General features: G+C 41.3%; 1 protein-coding gene across 14 annotated transcripts in view; it reads right to left on the bottom strand.

The window, feature by feature from the left end:
* neo1a (neogenin 1a) overlaps positions 1 to 26,001 on the bottom strand; it is a 209,005-nt gene that overhangs the window by 5,033 nt on the left and 177,971 nt on the right. For 8 of the 14 annotated variants that reach the window (XM_032560379.1, XM_032560376.1, XM_032560375.1 and 5 more), the window contains 15 exons: positions 25,839 to 25,888; positions 22,005 to 22,149; positions 19,276 to 19,386; positions 18,969 to 19,163; positions 17,110 to 17,205; positions 11,566 to 11,798; positions 7,128 to 7,266; positions 5,703 to 5,810; positions 4,849 to 5,043; positions 3,752 to 3,784; positions 3,484 to 3,552; positions 2,639 to 2,771; positions 2,281 to 2,525; positions 1,627 to 1,719; positions 1,190 to 1,360 (listed from right to left, as the gene is read on the bottom strand). In XM_032560379.1, the coding sequence (XP_032416270.1) occupies positions 1,190 to 1,360; positions 1,627 to 1,719; positions 2,281 to 2,525; positions 2,639 to 2,771; positions 3,484 to 3,552; positions 3,752 to 3,784; positions 4,849 to 5,043; positions 5,703 to 5,810; positions 7,128 to 7,266; positions 11,566 to 11,798; positions 17,110 to 17,205; positions 18,969 to 19,163; positions 19,276 to 19,386; positions 22,005 to 22,149; positions 25,839 to 25,888 (2,016 nt within the window). The remainder of the gene's footprint in view (positions 1 to 1,189; positions 1,361 to 1,626; positions 1,720 to 2,280; positions 2,526 to 2,638; positions 2,772 to 3,483; positions 3,553 to 3,751; positions 3,785 to 4,848; positions 5,044 to 5,702; positions 5,811 to 7,127; positions 7,267 to 11,565; positions 11,799 to 17,109; positions 17,206 to 18,968; positions 19,164 to 19,275; positions 19,387 to 22,004; positions 22,150 to 25,838; positions 25,889 to 26,001) is intronic. The other 6 variants (XM_032560374.1, XM_032560382.1, XM_032560369.1 and 3 more) reach the window with 5 other exon arrangements.

The following is a 26,001-nucleotide window of genomic DNA, read 5'->3' as shown; positions in this document are numbered from 1 at the left end:
ACAGGGAATCTGCAGCTTTTTATGTGTTACGACAATTGGAATAATAAAAAATAAGAATTGGTCAAAATCAGATTTTACAGGATCTTAATAAAAACTGGAAATCGGTATTGATCAGGAGGAGACGCCTGATCCATGCATTCCTTAGCATTCATAGTATTGAGCTGTATGTAAGAAACAAATATGATGCACAACCATGAAATAATTGCAATAATCAACAATTGATTAAACAAGTTTTCTAAATCTACAGCGTTCAAATCAGAGAACGCAGGGTTCAGACCTCGTGTTAACATCATTCACCGCTTCCTGCTTCTACAGCACACGGCCAGTAACATTTCAATAATATGATGGAAAACCTTTGCACTATTTCTCCTGCAGAGGAGGTTTATATGACAAAGCAATGATCCAGTCAGCACAACTTCGTTTTGCTAAATTAGTGCTGAATATTCCTACAATTTCAATTGTCATCGCAATTTCTATGGCATCATTAAACCTATATTTGAAACAAATCTCATTTGTCCAATCTACTGATAAAAGAACTATTTCAGTGAATTGATATATTTAGTAAGTGTTTTAGGAACTGTATTTTATCACCTTTAGTTCAAAATCCAAAGTATTGATCAAAGATTAACTAAATTCTGCAATGTGCAAATATTTATTCAAGCAGTTTTCCATTGCTTTTACTTCATCTGTGAAAACACAAAAAAGGCCTATTTCGCATCTATGTTACTGGCACCTTACATAGTTTAAAACTGCAGTATTTAAACCAATTAAACGCTAATTCGAGATCCTTTAAAACTGTGAATTTTTTTTTACGCTATTTGTGAAAACACCTGTATGGGGGGAAAAAATTTAATTGTTCATCCAAAAGCCTTGGGGTGGAAGAAAAAAGCTGACAGGTGTAGTGTAGCAATGTATGAAAACATTAAGAAAAATCCTCATTCTGTAATCAACTGTTTGGGTCTAGGCTCCTCTATTGCAACAAGACAAAAAAAAACAGGAAATTGGCTTTGGCATTTTAATCCCATCATTATTTGAATAACTAGAGAAAATCTGCAAGACAGCAGAGAAGAATTACAAACGTAACAAGATGGCGGCAGCTGCCAACAGACGAATAATCAAATTCAGTAAGTGAAAGTGGCCTGCCCTCGTGCGGCTTTCTTGGGCTGTCCAGCAGGGGGCAGTGTCTCACCTGAAGAGTCCACCCTCTCTAGGTGGGAGATGGGGGAGGCGCAGGCGTGCGGGCGAGGGTACCCGCTGCCTTGATGGTAGAGGTAGCTGCGTGTCGGTGATACCAGGCTGCCCATGTGATAATGGTGATGATGGTTATCGAGGGAATGGATGGGGTGAGCACTAATCACGGCTGTGAATGGAAATGGACGTGGATACACACAAACAAACAAACAGGATGAGAGATGCTTAATGAACGATGAGGATTCACGCATGCAGATTCCTGCGATAAACACTCTCCCGGTCTGGGGTTCGTCACTCAGGAGGTAGACAAATTCAAAAAAGAACAAATCATGGAATAGATGAATCTGTTGCTTTTGATTTGGAGAGATTTTTACTATTTTTTTCCCCTCCATAATTACTACTGAGTTGCTGTGACACGTTCACACACACACTTACGCTGGGGCGGCTGAGCGTCAAAAGGCATCATCATTTTAGGCCTCATCACCCGGCGGCCTGCAAGTGTGGACATGCTGTCGTCTGATTCGTGGCCTAAAAGGTACGGTGGAAATGAGCCAATCAGATCAGTTGCTATTCTGACGTTGGGTGTTTCTAGTTAATGATCCCTCATTACTCTAATCCGCTTTGTATCGCTGTGTGATATTTCCAAATGTCAACTCCGATTGTCGCCTGCACTTGAAGGAAATCGCGGCAATCACGAGGGCTCGCGGCGTTATGATGTGTAATGAGCGCCGTGAGCCATGTCATGATAAAGCATGAAATGTTTTGCATGGCAATAACAGACAAAAAAAAAGAGGAGAAAAACACATCCTTCGCTAAAAATTGTCCAATAAACCTTCAGACAGGCTCCTGGAAGCATACCTGCAGGTTTTTATTGAATTTCCAGCTCAAATAATGAACTCACTTTCTTTTTTTTTTTTTGGTCAATCTCCTGAAATGCCACTTCCTGTCTGCCAGGCAGAGTCAAACTTATGCTGGATGTTATTATCAATGTGCACCCAGGCAGCAAGGGTGACATTTCGCTTTGATCCGTTATATTTCCAAAACATTAACTTAGAAGCGTTGCCTTTTACGGGCGTTGGCAAACCTGACCTCGGTAGGAGTTGCGCCTCTGCTGCAGGTGGGGGTTGCTCTCCAGGCCGCTGTCGGCGGGGGTGATGTCCTGCGAGGTGCGAGGGATGGGCGTCTCGGTCATGATTGGGTTGGGTTCCGGCGACTTGTCTATGGGTTTCAGTTCCAGCCTCTCGTGGTGAATCCAAAGGTCGGGCGGCTTCAGGTCTTTGGAGTTTCCCTTGTACTTATGGGAACCATTTGATGACTTCGAGGCCGCTCGCTTCCTGGCAGGGGGAAACGCCACGAACACCTCGTTTATACAAGCGAAGACGACAACCGGAAGAGAGAATGATGACGAAACAAATAACAGAATGAAATGAGTTAGTGAAGATCTCACTTTTTCTGCTGGGACGTGCTGCGCCGCGTGCACAGTAAGGCTCCCACTACCACCACTATGGTGGTGAAGACTCCCACTGCGATTATGCTGACGATGATCACGGTGAGATTCTCATTTCTAGGACCTATTTTACCTCGAGAGGAGAGAAAGTGAATTAGACTAGAAGTGCAAAGTCACAAGCACAGAAGCATCTTGAGCACCGTTAACCTGAAGCTGCCGCTTCAGGCTTCATCGGTCGTTCATATTAATTTGAATTTTGGTGTCTGAAAGGCTCTACAGGTGTCTCCACCACCACATTTGAATCAGACTGAGGTCTGGGCTTTTAGCTGGACCACCATTGTTTTCACACCTGATAGTTCGGTCGACTCAGTTCGATTGGGGACTAATATTGGAACGTTTGTTACATCTTCAGCTGGTGCGGTTTGCTTTCACACGACGATGTGTCAAGCAACCCGAATCAATCACAAAACCTTTCACCCACCCCCTTACATGTGGAGAGATGCCACTAGGAACTACGGAAGAAAATGACTCAAAAACCTCAGAAGACACTGAGCACAATTTCGTCCTTCACAAAACGTAAACAACAATGGAATGGTGACACATTGTACCGATTAAGAGATTTGTCTTTTGTCTTTGGGAAAAGATGACGAGACATTTCTCCGGCTAGTGTATGATTGAGTGCAATGGTGCTTCTGTGATTTATTTTGCTCTTTCTCCGTTTCTTTCTGCTGTAAATTTCACTCTTTGAGAAACAAAGCAAGGGTGGCCTTCCAATTAGCCATCCAATTAGCTTTAAAAGCCAATGGCAATCACAGTCTAGTCAGCAGGTGGGATTAAGGACTTACCATCTGAATTTCGAGGGGCAACTGGATACGAGTTGCCTGGAGGTCCTGGCTTTGGTGGGATATTTGAAGCTGAGTCAAACAGAGAGAAAGATAATAAGATTCTCTAGGCCTTCTGGTGCAAATTCAACGGTCTACAAACTGTACGAGCACAAACACAATCTGGCAGTCATGCATTGCAAGTTGTCATCAGCCCAGAAGATGGAGATGCTTAGAAAGAGAAGCACATGAGGTGCGGTTGGCAGTGATAAAGTGAGAAGAGGGAGTTTACCTTGGTCATTAGCCATTTTGTCAGAGGACTCAGCTTAACAGGCCAAAGGAGAGCAGAGAGGAAGAGACAATAAAACGCAAAACAAAAACAGTTAGCTGAGAAGAGTGGCAAGGGAAAGAAATACGGGGGTGGGAGGGCAGATGGGGGACTGTGGGAGGAAGAAGAGCAAATCTAGAGAAATGAAAAACATGTGAGAAAACCAAAAACAGTTGCTGAACAGTCAGAGCAGAGCTGATAAAAGGAGCAAAGCGTCGATCCAGAAATGATTCAATCGTCCCACAATAAAAGCACAGATTGATTTCCAAAACTTAAAAAGCTTTGCAAAACAAAAAAATAATAATAAAATATGGCAATAAAATAAAACAGCCCTGCTAAGTAACTGAAATTAAAGCCAAAATGCGCTGCGTGCGGCTCCCCAACCCAATTCATCCCGAGTGTTTTAATACGATCTACGCTGCGGAGCAGATTTCAAAGAGAATCACTCAAATGGAAGAAATAAACACAACTTTGGCAAAAAAATTTAAAATCTATAGCAAATAAAAGTAAAGAATATTGATAAGCCAGTGTACAATTTTAATTTAATGTCTCAGAAGAGGGATTATTAGTTAATAGGGCAAGCTGACAGGAAATAGCTGCTGCAGTAATAAAAGTAAAGTTCTAAAGCTGCCTCAGTTGATGTGTAATATTTGTAATCCACCTACAAAGTTTGTATAAGTATTTGAACTTGATGAAGATTTTCACATTTTCCCACATTACAACCACAAGCATCACTGCATTTTACTGCATTTGTTTATTTCTTTTATGTTTGGTATTTTTGGATGCGGGTGTTGGCCAGAAGCAACTTTTTCAATAAAACCTGGTTGCTCAGGTGGAAAATTTGTGCTTTTCATTAGTTGCCGAGTGGACTACTCGTTATCTGTGCTCTATGATTGCGATATACCCAAGGAAGATATACAACTGAATAATTTATTTATTGGAAATCATAACAAGAGCCCTCCAGTACAACAACAAAAAAAACCCTAAATAAAATTTGTAAGCCTTGCTGATGTTTTCACGTCGATCTGTGGACCGTTCTCCTGCACATTTTGGACACTTACTCTTGGGAGTTCTGAACTGAACAGGCTCCGACATGGGCCCCATTCCTTTGGAGTTCCTGGCCTGGATCTTGAAGTAGTACGTCGTGTCCAGAGTCAGCTCCTGGATCTGGTGTGTGAGGCGGTTCCCCACCACAGGCTCGATGACCCAGTCGTGGACCACCGCGTTGACGTCTGTGCTGTAGTAGATAATGTAACCTGAGGGGACAAGACAGGCGGCGTTAGACTGCACCTTGAAATACAGAATGGGAATTTTTGTTTGCATTGATTGAGATAAAACTTCAAAACATTTTCTACAACTCGGCACACAAGATAGTGGACATCCATGTCAATAACTTTTGTAATTACTCATTTCAATAAGATTAGTATTCCTTAGGATGTAGATTTAAATAACACTTTCCATTTTAAATTGTGGAATTTTTAAGGTTGAGCAACAAATGATTATGGGATGTTTAACCAAAACAGAAAAGCATTGTTAGCACAGGGGGTCATTTTTCTTTTACGTTGTGTTGAAAGAGCAGGAAAGCGTAAATAACATTGGTAAATATCCACAGTATTAATATTGGATATTGATATCAGCCTAAATCTGTATACCGGTGCATTCTTAATTAATACTACGCGAATTATATTTGAAGATAACTGAGCAATAAAACTCATTGAAAAGTTACATTTAGGCAGATTAACATAGATGCTTAATACTTAAACAAAAAAAGACATTAAAAGAAAAGTTTGAAGTTTGTTTCTCCCTCAGCAGTGGAAAATTGGCACCATTTTCAAATCAAACCTCTATATCAGATATAAATTCTGCAAATATTTTTATGACACATGCAAGAGCCACAAGACAGTTTGATGCTCACCGGTAATTTTCCCATTGGCTTCAGAGGGAGGCTGCCAGTTGACTATTATGGTGCGTGGCTTGTTCTCTTTGCTCACCACTGTCACGTCTTTTGGGGCGGAGCTGGGGACTGAGGCACGGACAATTGACAATTAAACGTGTTTTTAAAATGAAACATCAGATAGAAAACAACTGTGTTGCTGTGACTGATATTGTTTGACCTCATAGGATCCATTTGTTTGCTCACGTGTGCGACAAACCCCTGCCTGGGACGGAATAGAAACTTTTAGAAAACAGTTTAGATTCTCCATTTGTCACTTAAAGTACCTGCTTTGTTCTGTTCGGTGTTGTGAAGGCGTTAACAAAATTTTTTGTTATATTTTAGTGTGCATAAATACAGTAAGGGTGTTTATATTAAAAAATGGCAAGAAGACTAAATAATAAGGATTAAAAACTATCCCCTGAGAGGTAAAATATTTTAAATGGATCCGAATGCTAGTTGTTAGAGTCAGAGTGGAACATGTGCCTTTCATTATCTTCATCATTTAAATTTTAGTTAGTTGAGTTATAGATTATATTTACTCTTTAAGCTTAAAGCTTTCCAAAATACTGAAAATACATACCACGATCTAACTGCTTAAAAAATAACAGCAAAAACAGAAAAGCAGCAATAAGCCTATGCTCTATGTCTTTTTTTTTTTTTTTGGTTGCAAAAAAATATAGCCAAGAACATTTGCACAGACTGACACACTGCCCTAATTATATTGTTCTTTTAAGCTCTCATTTTGTCAATGATCTGCCCCTGTCTGAGCGTAATTTCATTCTGTGATGTAGGTGATGTGGCATCACATGCACAACATCAACAGGTAATATTAAAACAAACCATTGATTCATTGAGATTAACTAATTAAAGGGAAACTATATTCACAAGAGGAATGCCCTATAGTTTGAAGGCAGAGATCAGAAAAGGGCCAATAAAACCAGTAAAGGTTTTTTTTCCCTCCATCTACAGGCAGAGACTGAGGCAGGTGTTGGATTGTGACTCCTCAGACGGAGAAACATGGCCATGGGTCTGCAAATCAAGAAGAATATTGGAATAAATATCAACAAAAAACCCCCAACAATTCTTATTTTTATTATTTCCCCCCCCCCCCCCCCCCCCCCCCACTTCTGAGGAAGTCAGGTAGAATTATCCCCAATTACCAAATTTGAGGCAAGCTGCCTAATTTGAACAGCAGAGCTGCTCATAAATACCTGTCCAGATACATTTTACTGTGCTGCCATCACTTATCTTCTGGTGTGTCCCCTCCTTCCATTTGGGGTGCAAAACGTTCACTGTTATTCCCAACCAGCCAGGGGTTTGTCACTCTGCAGTCACTGATGATTCTCTCATGACAAATGTTTCTGCGGGAATGTGTGTGGGCGCGCGTGTGTTGGCGGTGTTTACTGGTCTCAAAGGTGGTCCCTTGAGCGGTCATGCTCCATGTGCTGGCGCGGCGGCCCTTGGTCACCATGACGGAGAACTCGTAAAGCGTGTTGGGCTTCAGGCCTGTCACTATGTGGCTCAGACTTGTGCTGTTGGCCATCTGAAGGAGTAAACAAGCAAAGAGAAACACGAGAAAAAAAAAAGAACGTAGTTAGAAAGACAGAAAAGATGGAAAATGAGAAACAACCAGAAAAAAAAAAATTACAGTTTACAAAAAGACTTCTCGTCTCCCAAAGGTTAAATGAACCTAGAATGTAGAATAACTTTATAAGATAATCGGATTTAGAAAACGGAAGAAAAATGTTCAACATGAGTAGGCAAAGATTTTTTTGGAACCACGTTAGGAGTGGTACAAGCTGGACCTAGCCAGGTATTGCGCGCAAGCCACTTGATTGCCAGCAGACTGTATTCATTGATTGGCCAGTGGATTTACGTCATCTTCACCGTCACCTTTGAGATTTGAGATCATAGAAGTTAGCATGATGACGAAAATAGTCAAACCTTGAGGTCCAAATCTCTTATCAGTTGTGGCGGAAGAGCTCATCCAGCATCAACAGGATTGGGGCAATGCGCAACAAATAAACGTTTTGGAGAAATTGGACGCCTGTGTGCTCATGGTCCACCAATATTCATGCCCACATATTGGGGAACACACTGGTAACGTGACTAGAATAGAACCAGACATTAACTGGCTAGAGTGAGACTTCACAATGGAGAAGGGACTAAAAGATAATCAGACGAGACATACACAAACTAGCTTGAATTCCCTGCTTTGACTACCTTAAGGGAAGTACAGCCGGACCTAGCCAGGTATTGCACGCAAAACATGTGAATTTACATCAACAATGTCATCTTAACTGCCATTTTGAATCTGCAATGATACAGTAGCATTTGGTCAGCTGCAAATCAATAACTCCACGATGAAGCCTTCATGTCCAGACCTTTATATCAGTTGTAGCAAAGACCGCAAACACCATCAACTGCGCGGGGCAACCAGCAACAAACAAATATACCGAGAGATTTGGGAGAAACTGTGTGCTCGCGCAAAATGACATAATTGGAGGGTCAGTTCACAGCTCCACATGTTCGAGTCCACATAGTCAGGAACACACTGTCAATGGAGACACAGTCAATTTTACTAGAACCGAACCAGACACTAACTGGCTAGAGAGAGACTTCGCGATGGAGGAAAGGCTAGAAGCAGTTCGATAATCACACCAAATGCACAAAACTTGGTCTGCTGTCTACCTCCTGAATTGATTTACGTGTACCATTACACACCTACTAAAAACAATGCGTCGGAAAAGTCTGAGCAAATAAAAACACTGCAGGTCGCCGTTTTCTCAGAGCTTACTGCACTCTGGTGATGAGAAAAACAATTTTCTGCATACTGAAGTGCTCTTTAACAGAACCGCAAACAGGCTCTCTGAAAGAATTTCAAACCTGCACAAGAAGTCTAGACAAAACAAATGGGCTCTACAACCACAAAGAAACACTTAACCATAAACACACCTTACGGACATGCTTAAACGCTGACTTATGCAACCATTTTACTTGCTCTCCACTGAGTTGGGTCGTCATGAAAAAATAAAGCATAAGTGGGAGAATCGGGTTAACCAAAGGAGCCGGTTGCCACGGCAGTTCTCCGCCGGGGGGCTGCCAAACAGAGGGCAGTGGGGTAAGCTGGCAAACGCTCCACTCTTTAGCTGCACGCAGCCAGTTTAAGAGCAGTCATTCCCTCAATAATGCACAAGCCTGTCTGGTTAGACTCGATCTAAGAGAGGCATTAAAGTGACAGCGCTTCTGTTGTTTGTGTCTGTAGGAGAGCAGAAAAATACAAGGAGACGCAGGACGACATTTCCAGAACACGGTGCGGCCTTAATATATTTGATTTCATTAACAGGACAGAAACATAATAAGCCTGAGCTGCTCTTTAATTATTGTCACGCTGTGTGAATCAGACCACTTAGAGCATCCACTTGTAACAAAAGATGGAGCTGTTTGAGTTGAACTTGTGCTGATTTACTTTATGGTCTGTTTATCGTGCAGTGTTTAAATGGCACTTTCCCAATCTGTTTTCCTCGGAATAACAATAAATAAATCACGAATCTCTTTACGTTAAGGTCGAGCAGCATGCGTTTGAAGCCCGTCAGCTGACTCGGTGCAGCTTCCCGGCTTGCGTTCGTTTATTTTGGTGCGTCCCGTGAGCTGGTGGTATGGGGAATGCGTTGTCAGATCTACACCCTCTTCTCTTTTTTTCTCTGCCTCTGTTTGTCTTGTCCTTGTTGAATAATTTATCAGTAAACGCAACCCTTTATCTGAGCTCCGCTTGGCCACTGTTTCCACACACATTCACGAAACCAGAAGGATGCAGGCAAACGTGACAACCCCAAACTGAGAAAACTGCAATTTAAATTTTACTTTAAAAAAAATTTTAAAAGCTAATTTGCACAAATCCTTAGCCTCAGGCTAAGAGCAAACAACTATAAAATTCAAACCGTGGCTCTGCTTGGGATAAATATTCATAGTCCTGCTGTTTCTGTCCGGAAAACAAATCGAAATCAAACCGATTTTCAAATTATAGGAATAATCCTTCTGAGATTACAATTACTCATTAGCATTGTCCGTTTTAATCCACAAGGAGCGTGCTGAGGGTAGCTAGCTACCCTGCAAACTGCTTCTGTCCACAGCAGTCAATAATTTGGACATGTGAGTGGCCTCTACCGCTATTTAATATCTTCTGATAAACTACTGAAAATGTGTCCTCTCTGCATCAGGTTGCGCCTCCCACACGTCACGTCTTTGTGTCTCATTCCAGCCGTTTAGTGCAAAAAAGGTTTCTGACCCTTTCAGCTTCCATCTATAACGTAACAGTGGCAATATCGGCGACTGTGGTGCTTTGGTAGAGTAGTGGTCTTGCGATCGGTAGGTTGTAGGTTCCTCCTGCCACATGTCGATGTGCCTCTGGGCAAGGCACTTAACCCCAAATTGCCTACCGATCTGCGTATCGGTGTGAGTGCGACTGGGTAAAGCGCTTTGAGTGGTCAAAAATGACTGGAAAAGCGCTATATAAGTTCAGTCCATTTACCATTCAATGTGCTTGTTGAATTCTATAAAAAAAATACTCAATTGTCAACAACATAAGCACAACTAAAACAGACTCAACAACAGTTTTGTTTATAAATGTATTTCTTTATAGCCTTTATATGCTGTTAGCTATCACTTTAAAATTCCCACTTGTTCTGCCAACACGCAGAACAAGATGGACCGATTTGCTCGAGGTTCCTCCCTGTTCAAAAGGGAGCTGTTCCTCTCCCCTGTCGCCTCATGCTTGCTCAATATGGGAGAGTTTTGGCAAAGTCAATGACCTCTTTGCTAAATGACATTAATTAATGAACAACAAGCTGAGCTGACTAGAGTATACAGACTCAAAAACAATTTGCTGATACAAAGTAAATCTACATTTTGCATTTAAGATTAAAAAAACAAAACCTCCTCTCTGTAAATATGTTTAAGTCAATATGTTCTAGTGGCATAATGTTAGCTTCACCTGGTTCAATTTCACTAAAGGGATATTATGTTATTCCGTTTTAGGTAATAAAATGCTTACATTCTTATTTCAAAATGAAATCAATTATTTGTTTATTTGCATCTTTCAGTATATTTTGAATATCATACACAATCTGTAAAATCTGCAAAAAAAGGCTAATTTATTTTATCAGAATAATTAATAGAATAATCAATTACCAAAATAAAAGTTAGTTGCGGCGTTACATGCAACTGCAAAAGATACGCCTTAATTCTAAGCCATTTTATGCATGTTTATTAACGACGGTAATAAATGTGGAGGGGGAAACTAGACTGCAAAATTATATATACACATTACAGATCACATTATATTGCATTCATAGCTTCTGGTGAGACAACGTCATATAGTTTACATAGAACTCTCTTTTTAGTGCAAAACTATTTAAAGGGTAGTGCACTGCATTATTAGTTTGGAGTTTTACATATTGCACATAAAACAAAAGCGAGTGAAGCGTCTGTCTGCCGCTTTATAGCTCCGACACTTAAATGACGACAGATGTTTTTGTTCTCTGTTACAAACTTCAACCCTATGTTTCCCCTGAGGTCCAGAGCCGCCGACAGATCACTTCACTCTACGCCACCGTGCGATATTACTGCCTGCACATCAGCACCTTCAGTAGTGTCAGAAAGCACGACAAGTAAAAGCGAAATAAGGAATTCAGAGGGTATTAGATATCAGTGATGTTTTATTTAGAGGAAACAAATTCAGCTTTTCTTGGAGTGAATTGCCCTTTAAATAAACAAAAGCAGGGCTATAACTTGAGTAAACGAGATTTAAAACTGAACAAAACTGAAAGGCAAAGTCTCTCACCTTCACTTTGGTGTTGGCGGGGATGTTGGTCTTCCATCGCACGGTGTAGTGGCGGTTGTCGGTGATCTTCTGATTCTTGGGCAGCGAGTTGTCGGCCCACGTCACCTTGATGGTGTCGTGGCTCAGCACGGAGGCCTGCACGCCCACGGGAGGCATCATGGGACTGGGGTCGGGCGCTGGGGTGTATGGAGCATGGAACAGTTCGTACAAGTCAACATCGGGGTCTATGGGGTCTGCGTGCCAGGCAGTAAAAAGCCCGCATGCATTGATTGCACACACACAATAAAAAAAACAAACAAACAAACAAAAAAAAAGACAAAAATTAAAAACACAACGGGAAGCGTGGCGTGGAGGATGAGAGTGGAGTCGAAACAGAAGAGGTGAAGGGAAGGAGAGGAGGGAAAAATAAAGGTTAATGCGTTGAAAATGAAGGTTGGTGGTGAGGAGGAGGAGGAAGAGGGAGAAGGGACAGGGGAGGAGGAAGACGGGCGGGGTTTTGGGTGGGATTGGGAAGGTGGAAGAGAAAAAGAGAGGACACTATTAGAAAAATAACAGACACTGACCTCTAGAACAAGCAAACCTACAGAACTGGTTGCTGTGTGAAATCTACCCGACAGTGTGTGAAGCTAAAGTGACGGCAGCACTATGGAGAGACAGGAGGAGATCAGCTATTCATGGCAAGATTGACTGCAAATGGGAAACCAGAGTGAAAGACACCACAAAATCCACAAAGACTTACTAAGAATATCTGGTCTACTTTCTAGTGCAAATATCTTAGTTAACTTGAAATAAGACAGAACTAACTTACAAGTAACTTTTCTGTAAGAAATAGGATCTTGTTTTGAGTCAATAATTTCTTAATCTTGATGAAAAAGTGCTAGTTGTAAGTGAAAAAATCTCCCAGTGGAACAAGATATTTTTCCCATATTACACATTAAAATGTGTATAATTTCACTCATAGCTAATACTTTTTCATCAATATTAAAAAGTGTTATGTAAAATGTTATGTAAAATTAACTTTTTTTTAGCTTTACATTAATTATAGTGTGTAAAACTACTGCATGGACCTAGCGCCGCCTTCAGACACAAATTTCTTTTAAGTCATGTTTGATATATGACTGAAGGTAACAGTTACTTGGCACAAATTCATAATACTGCATTTGTGCCTAGAGCTCCTATTCCTTTCTGAAAAATTACTTGTAAGTTAGTTTTGTCTTAATTCAAGCGTACAGAGATATTTGCACTAGAAACTAGGCTGAAAATATGCGGTAAAATGTTGTGTTTTTTCAGTGTACATGCAACTGCTCATGAAGACAAGAACGTATTCATCCAGTCGTTTCAAAGAGAGGCAATTCTGACACGTGTTTACATCATCCAGCAACTTTCATGCAAAGAGAACAATCGAGAGGGTTATAAAGAGTTTAAGATGTTTCTGTCGCATTCAAAACCGCAAGAGGAAAACCAAGGCTTTAAGCTCTCAGCCCGTCGGCGATGGAGGAGAAAGAGAAGGGTCGCCTACAAGTGGAGACACTGAGGATTTACGCGTTGTGCTGCTTCTAATTTGCAGCTCACAAACAAAAAGGGAAACGCTCTGCTGAAGAGCAACAGGGAGACCTTTTCTGATATTTGCCCATCATTATGCGAACCGTAGCCTTCACTCGGTAGGCGGCACTCGAAGACATCCTTCGGTGAGAAACCGCAACGTGACAACTATGTAACGTTTTATCCGATATGCAGATTCAAAAAGGGGGGCTGGCGTAGAAGAAATGTCCAACTTTGCATAATCACCTGAAACAAAAGGAAGCCTAACACACACGGCAAATTAGGCTGACTGTGGAAGGCTTCCCTGGTTTAGCTCAGAGCCACTTTAGCTCAGAGTTTAACTCATAAGAAATCCACTTGCCTGATTTAGTACATATGAATCACGGCTTAACTCATTAATCTGCATGGATCATCCACTACGGTGTCAAGACTTTGAAAGTCTTTCTTTCTTTGCAACTTTTATTTGCTATATTGTTTTAGCACCATGAAGTGAAAGACACAGAACATTATTTAGCATATTAGAACAAACCCCAACATAACGTAGCTCATAAATGGCACAAAATTTTCTATTAATCCAAAATGGAAATTAAATGTTGTAGCTCATTTTATCCAAGTTTCTTCAAGGAGTTGTTGTGGATGCTGACGGATGTGGGCAGGAAGGATATCCTGAAGCAGTCTGTATTACAGCGAATCTGAAGGAGCCCCTGACTGAAGACACTCTGTTGTCTAACAGTCTCCTGAACAGAACTGGCCTTTGTGATGCCTATCTGTATAACTTAGGCATTGCTTGGTCCACATTTTGATAATAATAACAACTCATCTATCAACTGACTAATATGATTTGTAAGTTATCGACATTGGTTTAGTTTTATCGCTGATTGTTGGCTGTGTATTCTGTTTGCATGTAAGACATGTTCTATGACTATGGGCATAGACTAGAGTCATATATAAAAACTAAATATTAAAGATGCACTGGTTAAGTTTTTCTTAGCCAGTACTGACTTGTGGTTTTCTTGCCAAGGACCAAAACCTGCTGCTTTAGTCCTATAGGCTCCTCACATCGTCTGAAGTGCAGAAATCGGCTCAAGTTGACGTAGATGAAAATGATCATTTTGTCCACAGAGAGCCATCTCTGCCTGCTGAATTCGACACTAAGTCCAGATTGAACTATTTTGAGAGAGCTCTCTGTGAAGTTTTGTATGATGGGTCAGACGTTTTATGCCATGTTTTAAGCAAAAATGGGCTCATACATCAACATCAATATTTCTTTTTAACTAGCCTGCTTCCAGTATCAAAAGTATCGAACAAACGTCACAAATCCACGTGGCTGTGTCGACTGTTCGGAATTGGTTGAAGTACGTGGGAGCCTCAATGCAAGAGAGCGACAGGCTTGGCAAGTGGTCCAAAAAAACCACAGGAAGTTGTCGGTGTGAACAGCCTCCACAGAACAAAAGAGAATACAGGTCTGGAGGTCGACCGACAGACAGTTTCTGCAGAATGAATCCTTTAGGGATTAGCTTCTGGTTTCACTGCTCCTGTTTCCGTACTCGGTTTAGTTGTGATGGGAGAAAAAGCTTCGCCTGGTCACCCGTGATGACACTCCTCCTCGATCACCTGGCGGTGCTCTACTCGCTCCATTTGACAACTCTTTCTACAGAGGTGCCCTCATTATATCCCCAAGATGGAACAGTGTGTGTGAGAGTCAGAGTATTTTTAAAATCCAAGCATTCTCATGGTTGCAGTCAGACCCTGAGGTTTTAGAATGGCATGAAGGTTGCATTACTTTACCCAGCTTTGAAGAACGTGCGTTGCGGTTTTTCTTTGCTGAGAATCAGCCGTGGGTAAAAAAATAATAAAAATGCAGCGTTACACGTGGGTGAAACGCCTCCCTCACTTCCTCTGTTTTTAAGTTAAGACGTCACTGTCATCTGCTATTCAGCCCAAGTTCACCAAGTTTTCCTTTGCTTTTTCCAAAAGTAAAGCACTATGTAGGTCAGCCCCGTCTTTTTAATTCCGACTCGAACAAACTGGCAGGAAGGGGAACGCGCCTCAGAGAATTCGGCATAAGACGACGGTGGCGGGCTTTTCGGTTCTGCTTTTGAGAGGAAGCATTTGGATCTGACGAAGGGGTTGCCAAAGTCACCACGGGGGGTCTTGCGTGAGTGCACAGAGTGTGTAAGGGAGTTAGGATGAGAGGGAGCTTTTGTAGAGACAAGTGTGCACTATGTGTGCGTGCGCGTGTGTATACACGTATTAAAACTCAGGCACCCCCAGCTCCTCTCAAAGCAAGTTGACGTGACTCACGTCGCCAGGCACCCCGCCCCTCTTGTGTTCCATGGTGCAACAGTGCTGCAGCGGAGACAAACTGCAGCGGATCAAGGAGGAGCGGGGAGGCGGGTGAAGACCGCATTCTGGGACGCTCCGGGGAGCGCGCTGCTGCTCGTCTCCTTGCACCGTCACATGAACTGCGTGAACTCAGCTGACATGTGGGCTAACTGGAAGCGTTTCGCACTTCTTCTTCATGAGACTCCACGGGCCGCGACACATGCTCTGCCTCTAATTGGTAAGTAGTGTGTCACCTGGCAGGTGGCCAAACAGGTTGTCCTTATTATTTAGCTAACAAAGTGGTTTTACTGCGCTGCAATGAGATGACTGGAAGACCAACTCTCACTAGACTTTCGCAACATTTAACATTAGGTGGCTAAAATCTGTTAAAAATGGTTATGAAACGCTAATCCTTACAACATTTCTGCTAAATTTGACTTTCTTTTCTAAGTTTTTAAATAATATTTATGTGCTAAAATTAATTTTAGACATGAGAGGCAACCTTTTATCTATTCAAATTTTGTAAATAGCGACTGTTTTTGGCATTTGCTGAAATTTTTAATTGCAATTATTAGGATTTTTGGGAAACAATAATAATAAAAAAAATAGTTAAGCTCTTGTGTTGTTAAAAATATAACGCCAATTGCTAGTTTTCCTCGACATGTAGCAAACATGTTAATGTTGGTATCGTCTGACCAGAGCACTGAAAATGCTGAAAATGTGCTATATGAATAAAATTACCTTTAGTATTTATCTGGAAAAATTACCACGGAGGAACCTAAGTGTGCTAAGTATTTTCAAAGTTAGCAAAAACTCTAAATCACTAAACAAAAAAACTTCCTGCACTAGTAATGCATTAGCAGGTTACCAGAAGTGTGCCTACCACTGGAAACATCTAAAGGCAACTTATTGTACAGAATTTTCTGAGATATACTGTATTAGATAAATACATGGCAAACTTATCAGATTTTTCTGCTTCCCAATTTTGCATTACTTTGTGTTATTTTGAATACTGTAGCTTTAACGAGATAAAAGGTGATATGCGTTGTATGAAAGACCTTTTGAAATACACTTACCTTAAGAAGCATTTCTAAATGATGTCATATATTAAGGATTAGATCCTTTATTTAAACGACAAAACAAAAACACAATGCAGTCATCAGTATTACCTAAACATCCCGCCTTTCTCCACGAAAGCTACTTTTCTATAACATTTCTGCCTGCATTAGCAAATTAAAACATGGATTAAAAAACCTCATACTCCCTATCGTAATAATCAGGTCTGCTCATATAGGTGCATCATTTGAGGCTCTGATCATTTGATTAAAAAAAAGAAGAAGGAGAGACTTGGGTATACTTACAGGCCACTAGTGAAGAGAGTTAATTAAAGCAGCGAGACAGACTGATGACCCATTTTCTGCCTGGTAATTTAGAGTCGAGACACACTGTGTCTGATAATGATGCCAGGTTAGAGAGAGGGCAACGAGAAATGTCAACTGAATCCAGAGAAACATGAGCAGCATTTTTTTTTTTTTTTTTTGCGCCCTCCGTATCAGCTGTGATCAGGAAAAGGAAAGCTGATTTGCTCTCAGCTCCTAATGCGGCCATTGAATTCTTTCTCTCCGCTGCTTTTCCTTTTCACTCCCTGTGAAAGCTGCAGATGCGTAGAGTTCGTACCTGACTGCACTCTGGTGGCTGCGCTCTCGTACACAGGGATCCCCTCCCCCACGTTGTTGAAGGCCTTCAGCGTGATCACGTAGTGGGAGCCGGAGTCTGCGGGGCGAGAGACAGAGGTCGGTGAGAGAGAGAGACGACCCGACGCAGCCGGTCTAATCAAGCCAAACTCCAGAGACTCTCCGCTCGTAATTGCGGTATTAGCGCCACGAATTTTTGAACACACAAGCTCCACTCGAAGTGATCGTGATGAGAGCTTTAACTATGAATGCCGGGACATTGGCAAAAGCTTCCTTTCTACTTTGTCACTCAGTTCTGGACACAATCCTGATTCTTCAACCTCAGCATAAGATGGTGATCAATTATCTCTTTAAAAATAAAAAAAGCCAATGGTCGACATGATAGATGCAGCAACAAAGAGCTCTCCATTCCCACAGAAGAAAATTTGCTAGCCCTGCTTTCTAGAGTTTTAGTATGACATAAAATTAATTAATCTTGAGAAGGTACTTCAGCAAAAGTAGAAGACGGCACTCAATAGATTAATTACATGAAAAATAATATATGTCAAATGTTTGTTTCAGTTAATTTTGATGATTATGGCTTTAAACTAATGGAAAACCCTAAATCCAACTTCCCAGAAAAAGTGTCATATTCATGGAAGGTTGAATGGAAGGAAAAGATGCTCAAACACTTGGGATAACCAAAGCCTTACATGGGCAGAGAGGGAAATTTGTAATTTCTTAACATGTCAGCAGAGCCACAAGCTGATCGTATTCATGCCACGCTACATGGATGCTGTAACTAATGCAAAAGGAGCTCTGACCAAACACTCAATGCATGTACTGTATAGTAGTCGAAACTTAGTAAAAAAATAAAAATAAATCTTTGCTTTATTGGTTTTATGTCTTATTAAAAATTTCTCAAACAAGTGATCTTGGGGTTCTGATTTACTGTAATTATCAAAAGTTCCAGTAATATATATTTGAAGTACAGTTTGTGTTTAATGAGCCAGTACAATTCATGAGGCTCTTTTTTGGAATAATGCAACTAAAATACATAATGATATCGGGGTGTCCCAATACAATTTTTCACTTGCGATACAATACCGATATTGCAGCTTTGAGCATCGGCGGATACAGATATTTACACAATACAATATCAGCAACAATCATACATACTTTTATTACTTATTTTGTATTGTGGAATGTTAGAAAATACTTTACCAAATTATATTTCTGCTGAGTCAGTTGTTTGAGAGCAAATGACCCATTTATTATTAACCAATTGGTCTACATGTGGGATACTGGATAGAAATCCTGGGCCGAAGCGCAGCATTTCAATCAGCGGGCCTAAATCGGATATTTTAGATGCAGAGAGATTTAATCCGATGCTTTTCTTTTGGTTGATCTAGGACCAATATCCTATATGTAATATGGGATTGGGACAACCCTAATTGATATTTTGTGAAATGGAGATGCAGCTGCAAATTCCAGTTTCTTTTAGCTTCACAAAATTTTTTTTATTTGAACGTCCTGACCTTTAACGAGTGTGTGCCTATTTGTCCAATCAGTGTAATTAGTGGCTCAGCAGTAGGTGAAGCTCTAATTAACTCCTTCAGCCTCCACTACCTGGTAGCAATGAACCGTTTCACAGCATTCGGGCGTCTACATCTTTGGTCGTTAGTTCATTAAATGCCATCTTTAAAATCAGATTTGAACCGTTTTCCTTCTCAGGAAACTCGCCTGCTGTAAGCATCCATATTAAGTGCAAAGACAAGAATCTAATTAGCGGTATATGATAGTTTCTCGAGCGAGATTACTTTTGTAACAAAAGCCAAAACCCAAATGGAAACCCGTTCATACTGAGGTTCTCAATAGTGTAGTAGCGCTGCTTGTAGTCCACTTTGATGGTCTGAGCGTGGGGGCTCCCGATGCCGTAGCTGATGGTGTAGCCGCGCACCACGATGTCCTGGTTCTCCGGTGGCGTCCAGCTCACCACGATGCTGTTGACCAGCGGCCGGACGTGCAGCGAGCTGGGCTGGTCCGGTACGCGAGATTCTATTGGGAGGAAATGCAGGAAAGAAAAGTTCAGTACAGAAGCTTAGCAGCCACAGCGTACAGAGCAGATCCGGTTTAGTCTGTTTGAAACGAGAAGAGCAGGACTCCTTACCGTCCAGGTCGCTCTCAAACGTCTCTGCCGGGGCCCACTCGGTGGCCGGTCCGGTACCGTTCACAGTCACGGCCGACACTCGGAAGGAGTACTCCGTTCCGGGCTCCAGACCTAAACAGGCAAACACAGGTTCACAGGTGAGGCTTCACAGACAGACTTCTGTTTTTCACCGATTCTTCCAGAAGTTTTGACAACACTCCAGACATTTTTTTTCTGTCTTTCTAGTTTGCCATGGTGCTACCCTTAAGTTTTCCTAACTTCTAACATTTACATAAATGTAAACAGTACATATAAATTTAAAACAAAAAATAAAAAAAAATCTATACAAGACAATCAATATTGTGAAAGAAAGGAAGGAAGAAAGAAAGGAAGAGGAAAAACAACATTAAATAATAAGGTGAAAAATAACTACATAAAAGTCCTTGATTACATTACTGATATAAAAAAAATACTGCTACTACTAAAATTAATAATAATAACTGACTAAATTGACACAGCAAGCTCCAGAGTGGAGACAGCAGCCTCAGCAATCCCAGGGAACATTCTTTATGACATGTTCATTTTGAAAACGATCAGTAGGTAATTCTCAACTTTTAATTAAAGTTTTTAGAGGCTCGAACAAAAAAGTGTGCGCCATTAAAAAAAAAAAAAAAAAAGCTAAACCAATGAAACTACGAGATAAATGGCAGCACAAAAAGCGAAACAGTCAGTTCTTCCAGAGAGCATAAAGCTGAACTTCACATTGATTCATATTTTATAGGCACATCTCCCTCTGAGGGGGCCGCGCTGCTGCTGGGTGCTGCTTTCAGTACTCGTGGATGGCGGAGGGTGCCTGCTGACAAATGGGGTGCTTCTGTATTAATTTGCAATAAAATTTGTCACTGTCATCATATTGTGCTATTTGCACGCTACGCTCTAATCCTCTAGTCATTTCTCTCTGTACTCGCTGTTCTACCACCTCTCTGTTCCTCCCCGTCTCCCCTTGAGGGTGTCTTCTAAAGACCGCCTTGCCATCTACGCCTTCGAGGCTACAACACGTCCTTCTTAAAGCTTCTGAACCAACAAACACCCCCTCTGTTCCACCCCCCCTGGAATGATCTCCAAAATCAACTTTTAAGTGTAAATTCTCTTTGATGCGGCGCGCAGTGGGAGGCCGGGCCACTTGAAAGTTGCTGAGACAACATCTAATATTAATCACCATTGCTGTGCGCCTCTTTCTGGCTGCGGTTGGTAGCAAGCGTGTAATCTTAAGGCAGCAAGACTTGTAACTCTAATTTAAAGTATTTAGATGAAGCTGAAGACCTACGATCCGACAGACAATGTAAATCAGCGCAGGTTCATGACGAGTTTGGGTTTTAAATATTGCAGCGCATCAAATAGATGCACTCCGCGGAGAGAAACTGGAGTCTGATGGCGAGAATGATTTAACAATAAAACAATCCAAAGAAAAAGGAAAGAAAATAGTATCTGGGAGCAGAAGCAAGTATAATCCACCTTGATTAGAGTTAGGGCATGTTATATAACTTATGTCCAATCACATTACAACAATATTTGTTCCCGACAGAGGAACAGAAAACAGTTTTAAGTCGAAAGCAAAAAAAAAAAAAAAGAGAAATCACTCAGTACTTTCACACTGTTTACAGCTTTAAAGACAAGTGTGAACACAAACCAGAACAGAGTCAATATCTGTTATGTACACAAGACGGCTTGTTCACGCTGCGATGTTCAGTGACTCAAAAGCTATTTATGTAGGAATTAGAACACAAGAAAAGAAAAAAATCACCCTCAGATTCTGCAAATCTTTGTAGTTTTACTTTGATTCTAGTTGAATGTTTAATACTTTGATGATACTAACTGAAATAATTTTTCTCTTGCAGAATGTTGCTGCCATATTTGTCTGTACAATCCATCTGCAATGCTTTAAATTGACTTACTGCAGCAGAACTAGCCAACGACCTATTAGGATCCTAACACTTGGTATAAAAATGAATAGTATGTCAATCCCTCTTTAGTTTCTTCATTACTACAGAAACTCTACAAACCCAAAAAACCTCACTGCTGGAGAACTTAAGCAAATGGTGACATTTTGTGGGCATCAACCCTTTGACATGATTTAAATTGCTAATCGGTTACTTGAGAGACATGCCTGGAAAAACAGTTTTCTGTCCTTCCAACCCAAACGTTACCATGTGGCGTTAGCTAAAGGCTTTGTTCAAAGCATTTAGTAAATTGACATCATTGTTCACATCTTTTATGGTTCACTGATTGGCCCGGTTGAAATTCTACTGGAGAAATCCAGCTCAATGGGAGAAATCCTAGACGGAGCACTGAAGGAGAGATGAGAATTGAGTTGAACTGCGTCGGAAGGTGACAGCCAGGCTACTGTATGGCCAAATCAACACAGAATAAGTTCCTTGGACATAAAAGTAACCATATTCTACAGTTTTTTGAGACTCAAAGTACCAAAGTTTGTACCCCTGCTGTCAATACTTTGCATTGTAACAGCGAGAGTACCAAAACCAGTGTCACTAATGATTTTGCAAAAATGGAAAGCTTCTTAACATAATATATTTCTGAATGAATAAGTTTAACTAAAGGTTTCCTAGATGTTTCATTGTGTTAATGCTACGTTAAGGCTTTCTACCCATCTTTACTAGCGGTATCCGTATAAGATGGTGCCTACCAAGTTTTCTCTCTATAAATAGGAGTAACATCAAGTGAAACCTCACCATCGATGAGCTTGTAGAGCTCTGTCCCAGCAGTGGTCACAGCTGATTCGCTCCTCCGTGGAACTTTCCGGTAGCGTATCTTGTAGCTGGTGATTTCCCCATTCTGGCCGCTGAGCGGAGGCGGCTGCCACCGAACCATGATGCCCTGAAAAGCAATGAGAGAATCTATCAAATGATAGCAAAACATTTGAAGCCTGCAGCTATAGAAGGTGAACTCATAAGTTCATTCACACAAACACTTGGCAGTGGGGGGGAAAGCCCTTTGTGTTGATGTGGCTCCCCAGGTTCCCTTCTCTGTCTCCTCTGCACCTCCCCTTCCTCCTGACGTGGGGTGCCAACAGGCGAGCCTCACGTAAACAAACACCCCTGTGAGCGCGAGTGTCAACCCGAGCATTACGAAGCGAAGCGAACATGAATAATGGAAGCAGGAGTCCTGATGGGCGAGGTGTGCGCCGAGTTTGAAGTTCCACAGCTACTCTAGTCAGAGATGAATTTGGGGTCTTTTGTTGGCAGGCTGCGCTGTTGCAGGATAAAGGCATCGGAGTTTGGGTGTGTGTTTAAAGAGATAGATGGGGGGTAGCTCAGCGTGGGAGAGCAGTTAATTAACGTTTTCTCACTGTCACACCGATGCACAAAAAGCCTGAAAACACGCCCAAGCTCCTCCCCTGCCGAGTCGAGGGAATTGAGCAAATTAAAATTGGGTTAAGTGTGTTCAATTAGTTCCATTTTTCTTATTACACTGTGGGCCGCTGTAGTGGGATGCGTGTTGCCTTTCTTTCATCTTCTCCCAGATCGCGAACACACATTTAATTGACTTTGCGAACTCACAGGAGGGAAGAGGTGAGCAGCAGATGACAGGAAACAGACGAAAAAACATCAACATGACAGAAATTACATCAAGGTTTTCACGTGATGTCGCATTTGAAGGTTCAACCCTCCTTCAAACGTGGGAAAAGTCATATTATGAAGAATCGTGCTTCAGGATGCTTTCTTTCACAGCAGGGATATGAAGGGAAATTTGTCCTTTAATTATTCAATAAAATGAAAATAAAATTTTATCAAAAGTATAGACTCTGATCTAGACTTAGAATTGTAATGAGATGTTTTATTTTTAAAAGTAAAGTTTTGCCAACAAAACCTATTTTTTCATTCACAATTATTTTTTTCTCATGAAGTGAAAAATAGAAACTTATACCTGCACATTTCAGAAATATTTGGTTATGATTCTCAAACGTTTGGTTTTGAAACTCCCTATTTTTGGTTGAACTTGAGCAACCTGGGCGGGGCCAAAGGACGAACGAACAATGTGAGACCTGTTCCTATTGGTCAGTGCAGCCTGAAGCAGATACTGATCATCTCACAGTTTTGAATTTTGCCCAGAACTCCCAAGCGAGTGGACAAGCCAGAAGATAAGAGGTTGCACAGATAGTGACTGGTAAGTAAATTTCACAATATTGTGTGTTTCAACAGATACTAAAGTGGCCATTTTTGAAAAGTTTGAAGCTGGGAGAGATCAGCATCTGACAAAACTTTTGTTGGGGGGATTGAAATGAAAATGTTATTTTGATTGAATAATAAAAAAAGGCAAGTTTCTCTCCATAAGGGAAATGGAAACCAGGGTCTTGGCAGATTTCCCCAACTCAAATGTAAGACCTTTTAAGACCAGTGTGATAAATTTGCACATAAACCATGGTAGACTCAAAAATACAGCTAGCTAGCTAGTTTTTCTCCTCCCTCCGTTTCCACTGCAGGAACCTGAACCAATGGTTCCTGCTAATATAGTTAGCAGGAATGTTGCTAGCTAGCGAGGTAGCAAGGGTATACAGCAGGCCTTAATTTTAGACCTAGGTAGGTAGAAATATATTTTCAGCAAAATATTGCTACCTAGCCTGCTAACTAGGTAGCAGGCCTTAATTTTAGTCCTAGCTAATATACCCTTGATAGGTAGCAAGGGTATTTTAGCTATGTTGCAAGCCTTAACTTTAGATTTATTAATTTAAGACGTTTTAAGAGTTTTCTAAGGATACATGAACACCCTGGGAAACGTATCAGTTGTTGGGAACATGGAGCCAAATACAAGGTAAGAACCCTAACCTTCTACAGCAGAATAGTTTAGATCAAAGTGTGTTTGAATGGTTCAGTCAAAGTCTACACTCAAAACCAACTGAGGATCAGCTGCTAGACTAAACTAATGCTCACAATGTGGCGGTCCTTGATCGATCTTGTAAACAGGGATAGGCTAACAGCTCAGTGTCTAAGCTAGCAGAGACACACACTAAAAGATGTGCAGCTGTTAACGGAGACTAAGGTGACTGAAGAGTATCCGGGTGGCTGAATTAAAAGCACTTCAGATTTTCATTTTGAAAAGAAATGTAAAAACCTGGAGAAATTCTCCTTCCATTTCAAAATTAAGAACCACGTTTAGTTAGAATATTGCCAAATAAAACACAACAAAGCTTGTGGCCATAGAGTGACGAAACATGAAGAACTTTAAGGGGTAGGAACACAGTCATTTATTTTCCTCTTTCCATTTTGCCGCACAGCCAACTGCGTAATTTCTTTTTTAAATCGCCTAAGCATTGTTTTTCTAATGGTAATAATTAAATGCGCTTTGAACAAAGAGGGAAAAAAAAGAGAATAAAATAATAATTATAGCTCGTTTTAAATGGGGTTTTTCTGGGTTTTAATTATCAGTTCACAACACTATTCCTTTGAGAGCACCCTCCTTATTTCAGTCTTAAAATTAGTTCAAGGATGTTTTCTCACCAAAAAACAACAAAAAAAAACCTCATCCAAGCATGCCTCAGCAGGGGTGGTCAGTTTGCACTCAAGCTGGGAGGCGGTGATAGGATTGTCTGCCAGCCCCCCCCCCACCCCCACCTCCAAACCCCAATTTGGGCTTTGCATCGACCAGTGAAGGGCTAAGAGTGCTGCTTCAGAAGTCGATCCTCGCACCCTGAGGTTTTGCCCATCTTTCTTTCTTTTCAGTTTTCTTTTTGGGCTCGCTCTCTCCCATGTCAGGAGTGGAAAAAAGAAAAAAAAACATCTTTTGTGAAATTTAATCCATCACCCTCATGGAGATATACAATAAGCAGGCCCACAGCTCTCTGTTTGAAGATCAAATGGCTCAAACGGCGGGAGGTCGAGGCCTGCTTCTGGTTTTAACAGCTGCCGCTGCTCGCCTAAGCCAGCAGCCACCTCCGCGAGCCGCGTCCAATCGAGAGCTTCACACGAGAACTGTAGTAAGTCTCAGTAAATTCAGCAACTAGACTTGAAAAGAAAAGAGCGAGCAAAACAATACAAGCAGACATTTACGTTAAATGATGGAGAAAAGTGGAGGTTCTCTAAAGTAACTACTGCCAAAAGCAACACCTTTGCTTCTTCTGTATCAATACATATTTGAGCTGTAGGCAGTTAAGCCGGGTTGCGTGTACACATTGATACGGGATAAAACCTTCTGACAGGCAAATCTCCTGTCGACAAAAATCGATGAGGGTTCGCACGCCGCCTTACCCAGCTGAGGCTACAAGCCTCTGATGCAGCTAATCGCGCGGCATAGAAGGACGTCGCGGCCTGCAGGCTACAAATCTACTCGGCTGTTTGTGTCCGCTCGCTCCCTGCTCGCGAGTCGGCCCGGGAGGATTTTGGTGCACAAAACAACAACCTGGATTTTGATTTGTATGCATTCGAGGACGATGGTTTGCATTGTACATTTTGAAATCTGTGCGAGTGCAACAAATCCTGGAACTTTCCACTCTGCTGCAGGTACAGAAACAAAACAAGACCAGCTACAGGTTAGCTAGCCAGTCATTAGCTTCTCCAATTATGTCTTACCTTTGAGTTCTGGACCTCCAAAGTGAGATTTTGAGGAGGGGCGCTTGGAACTGGGAAGATAAAATAAAAAAATAAACATTTCAAATCTGGAAGAACATATATGTAAGATAAAATATCAGGTTTTTGCTGTACGTATTATTGGGCAAAGTAGGTTTTATACTGT

This window comes from Xiphophorus hellerii, chromosome 4 (genome assembly GCF_003331165.1).
Source record: "Xiphophorus hellerii strain 12219 chromosome 4, Xiphophorus_hellerii-4.1, whole genome shotgun sequence".
NCBI classification, from domain to species: domain Eukaryota; kingdom Metazoa; phylum Chordata; class Actinopteri; order Cyprinodontiformes; family Poeciliidae; genus Xiphophorus; species Xiphophorus hellerii.
This window is presented reverse-complemented; position numbering and strand designations above follow the sequence as displayed.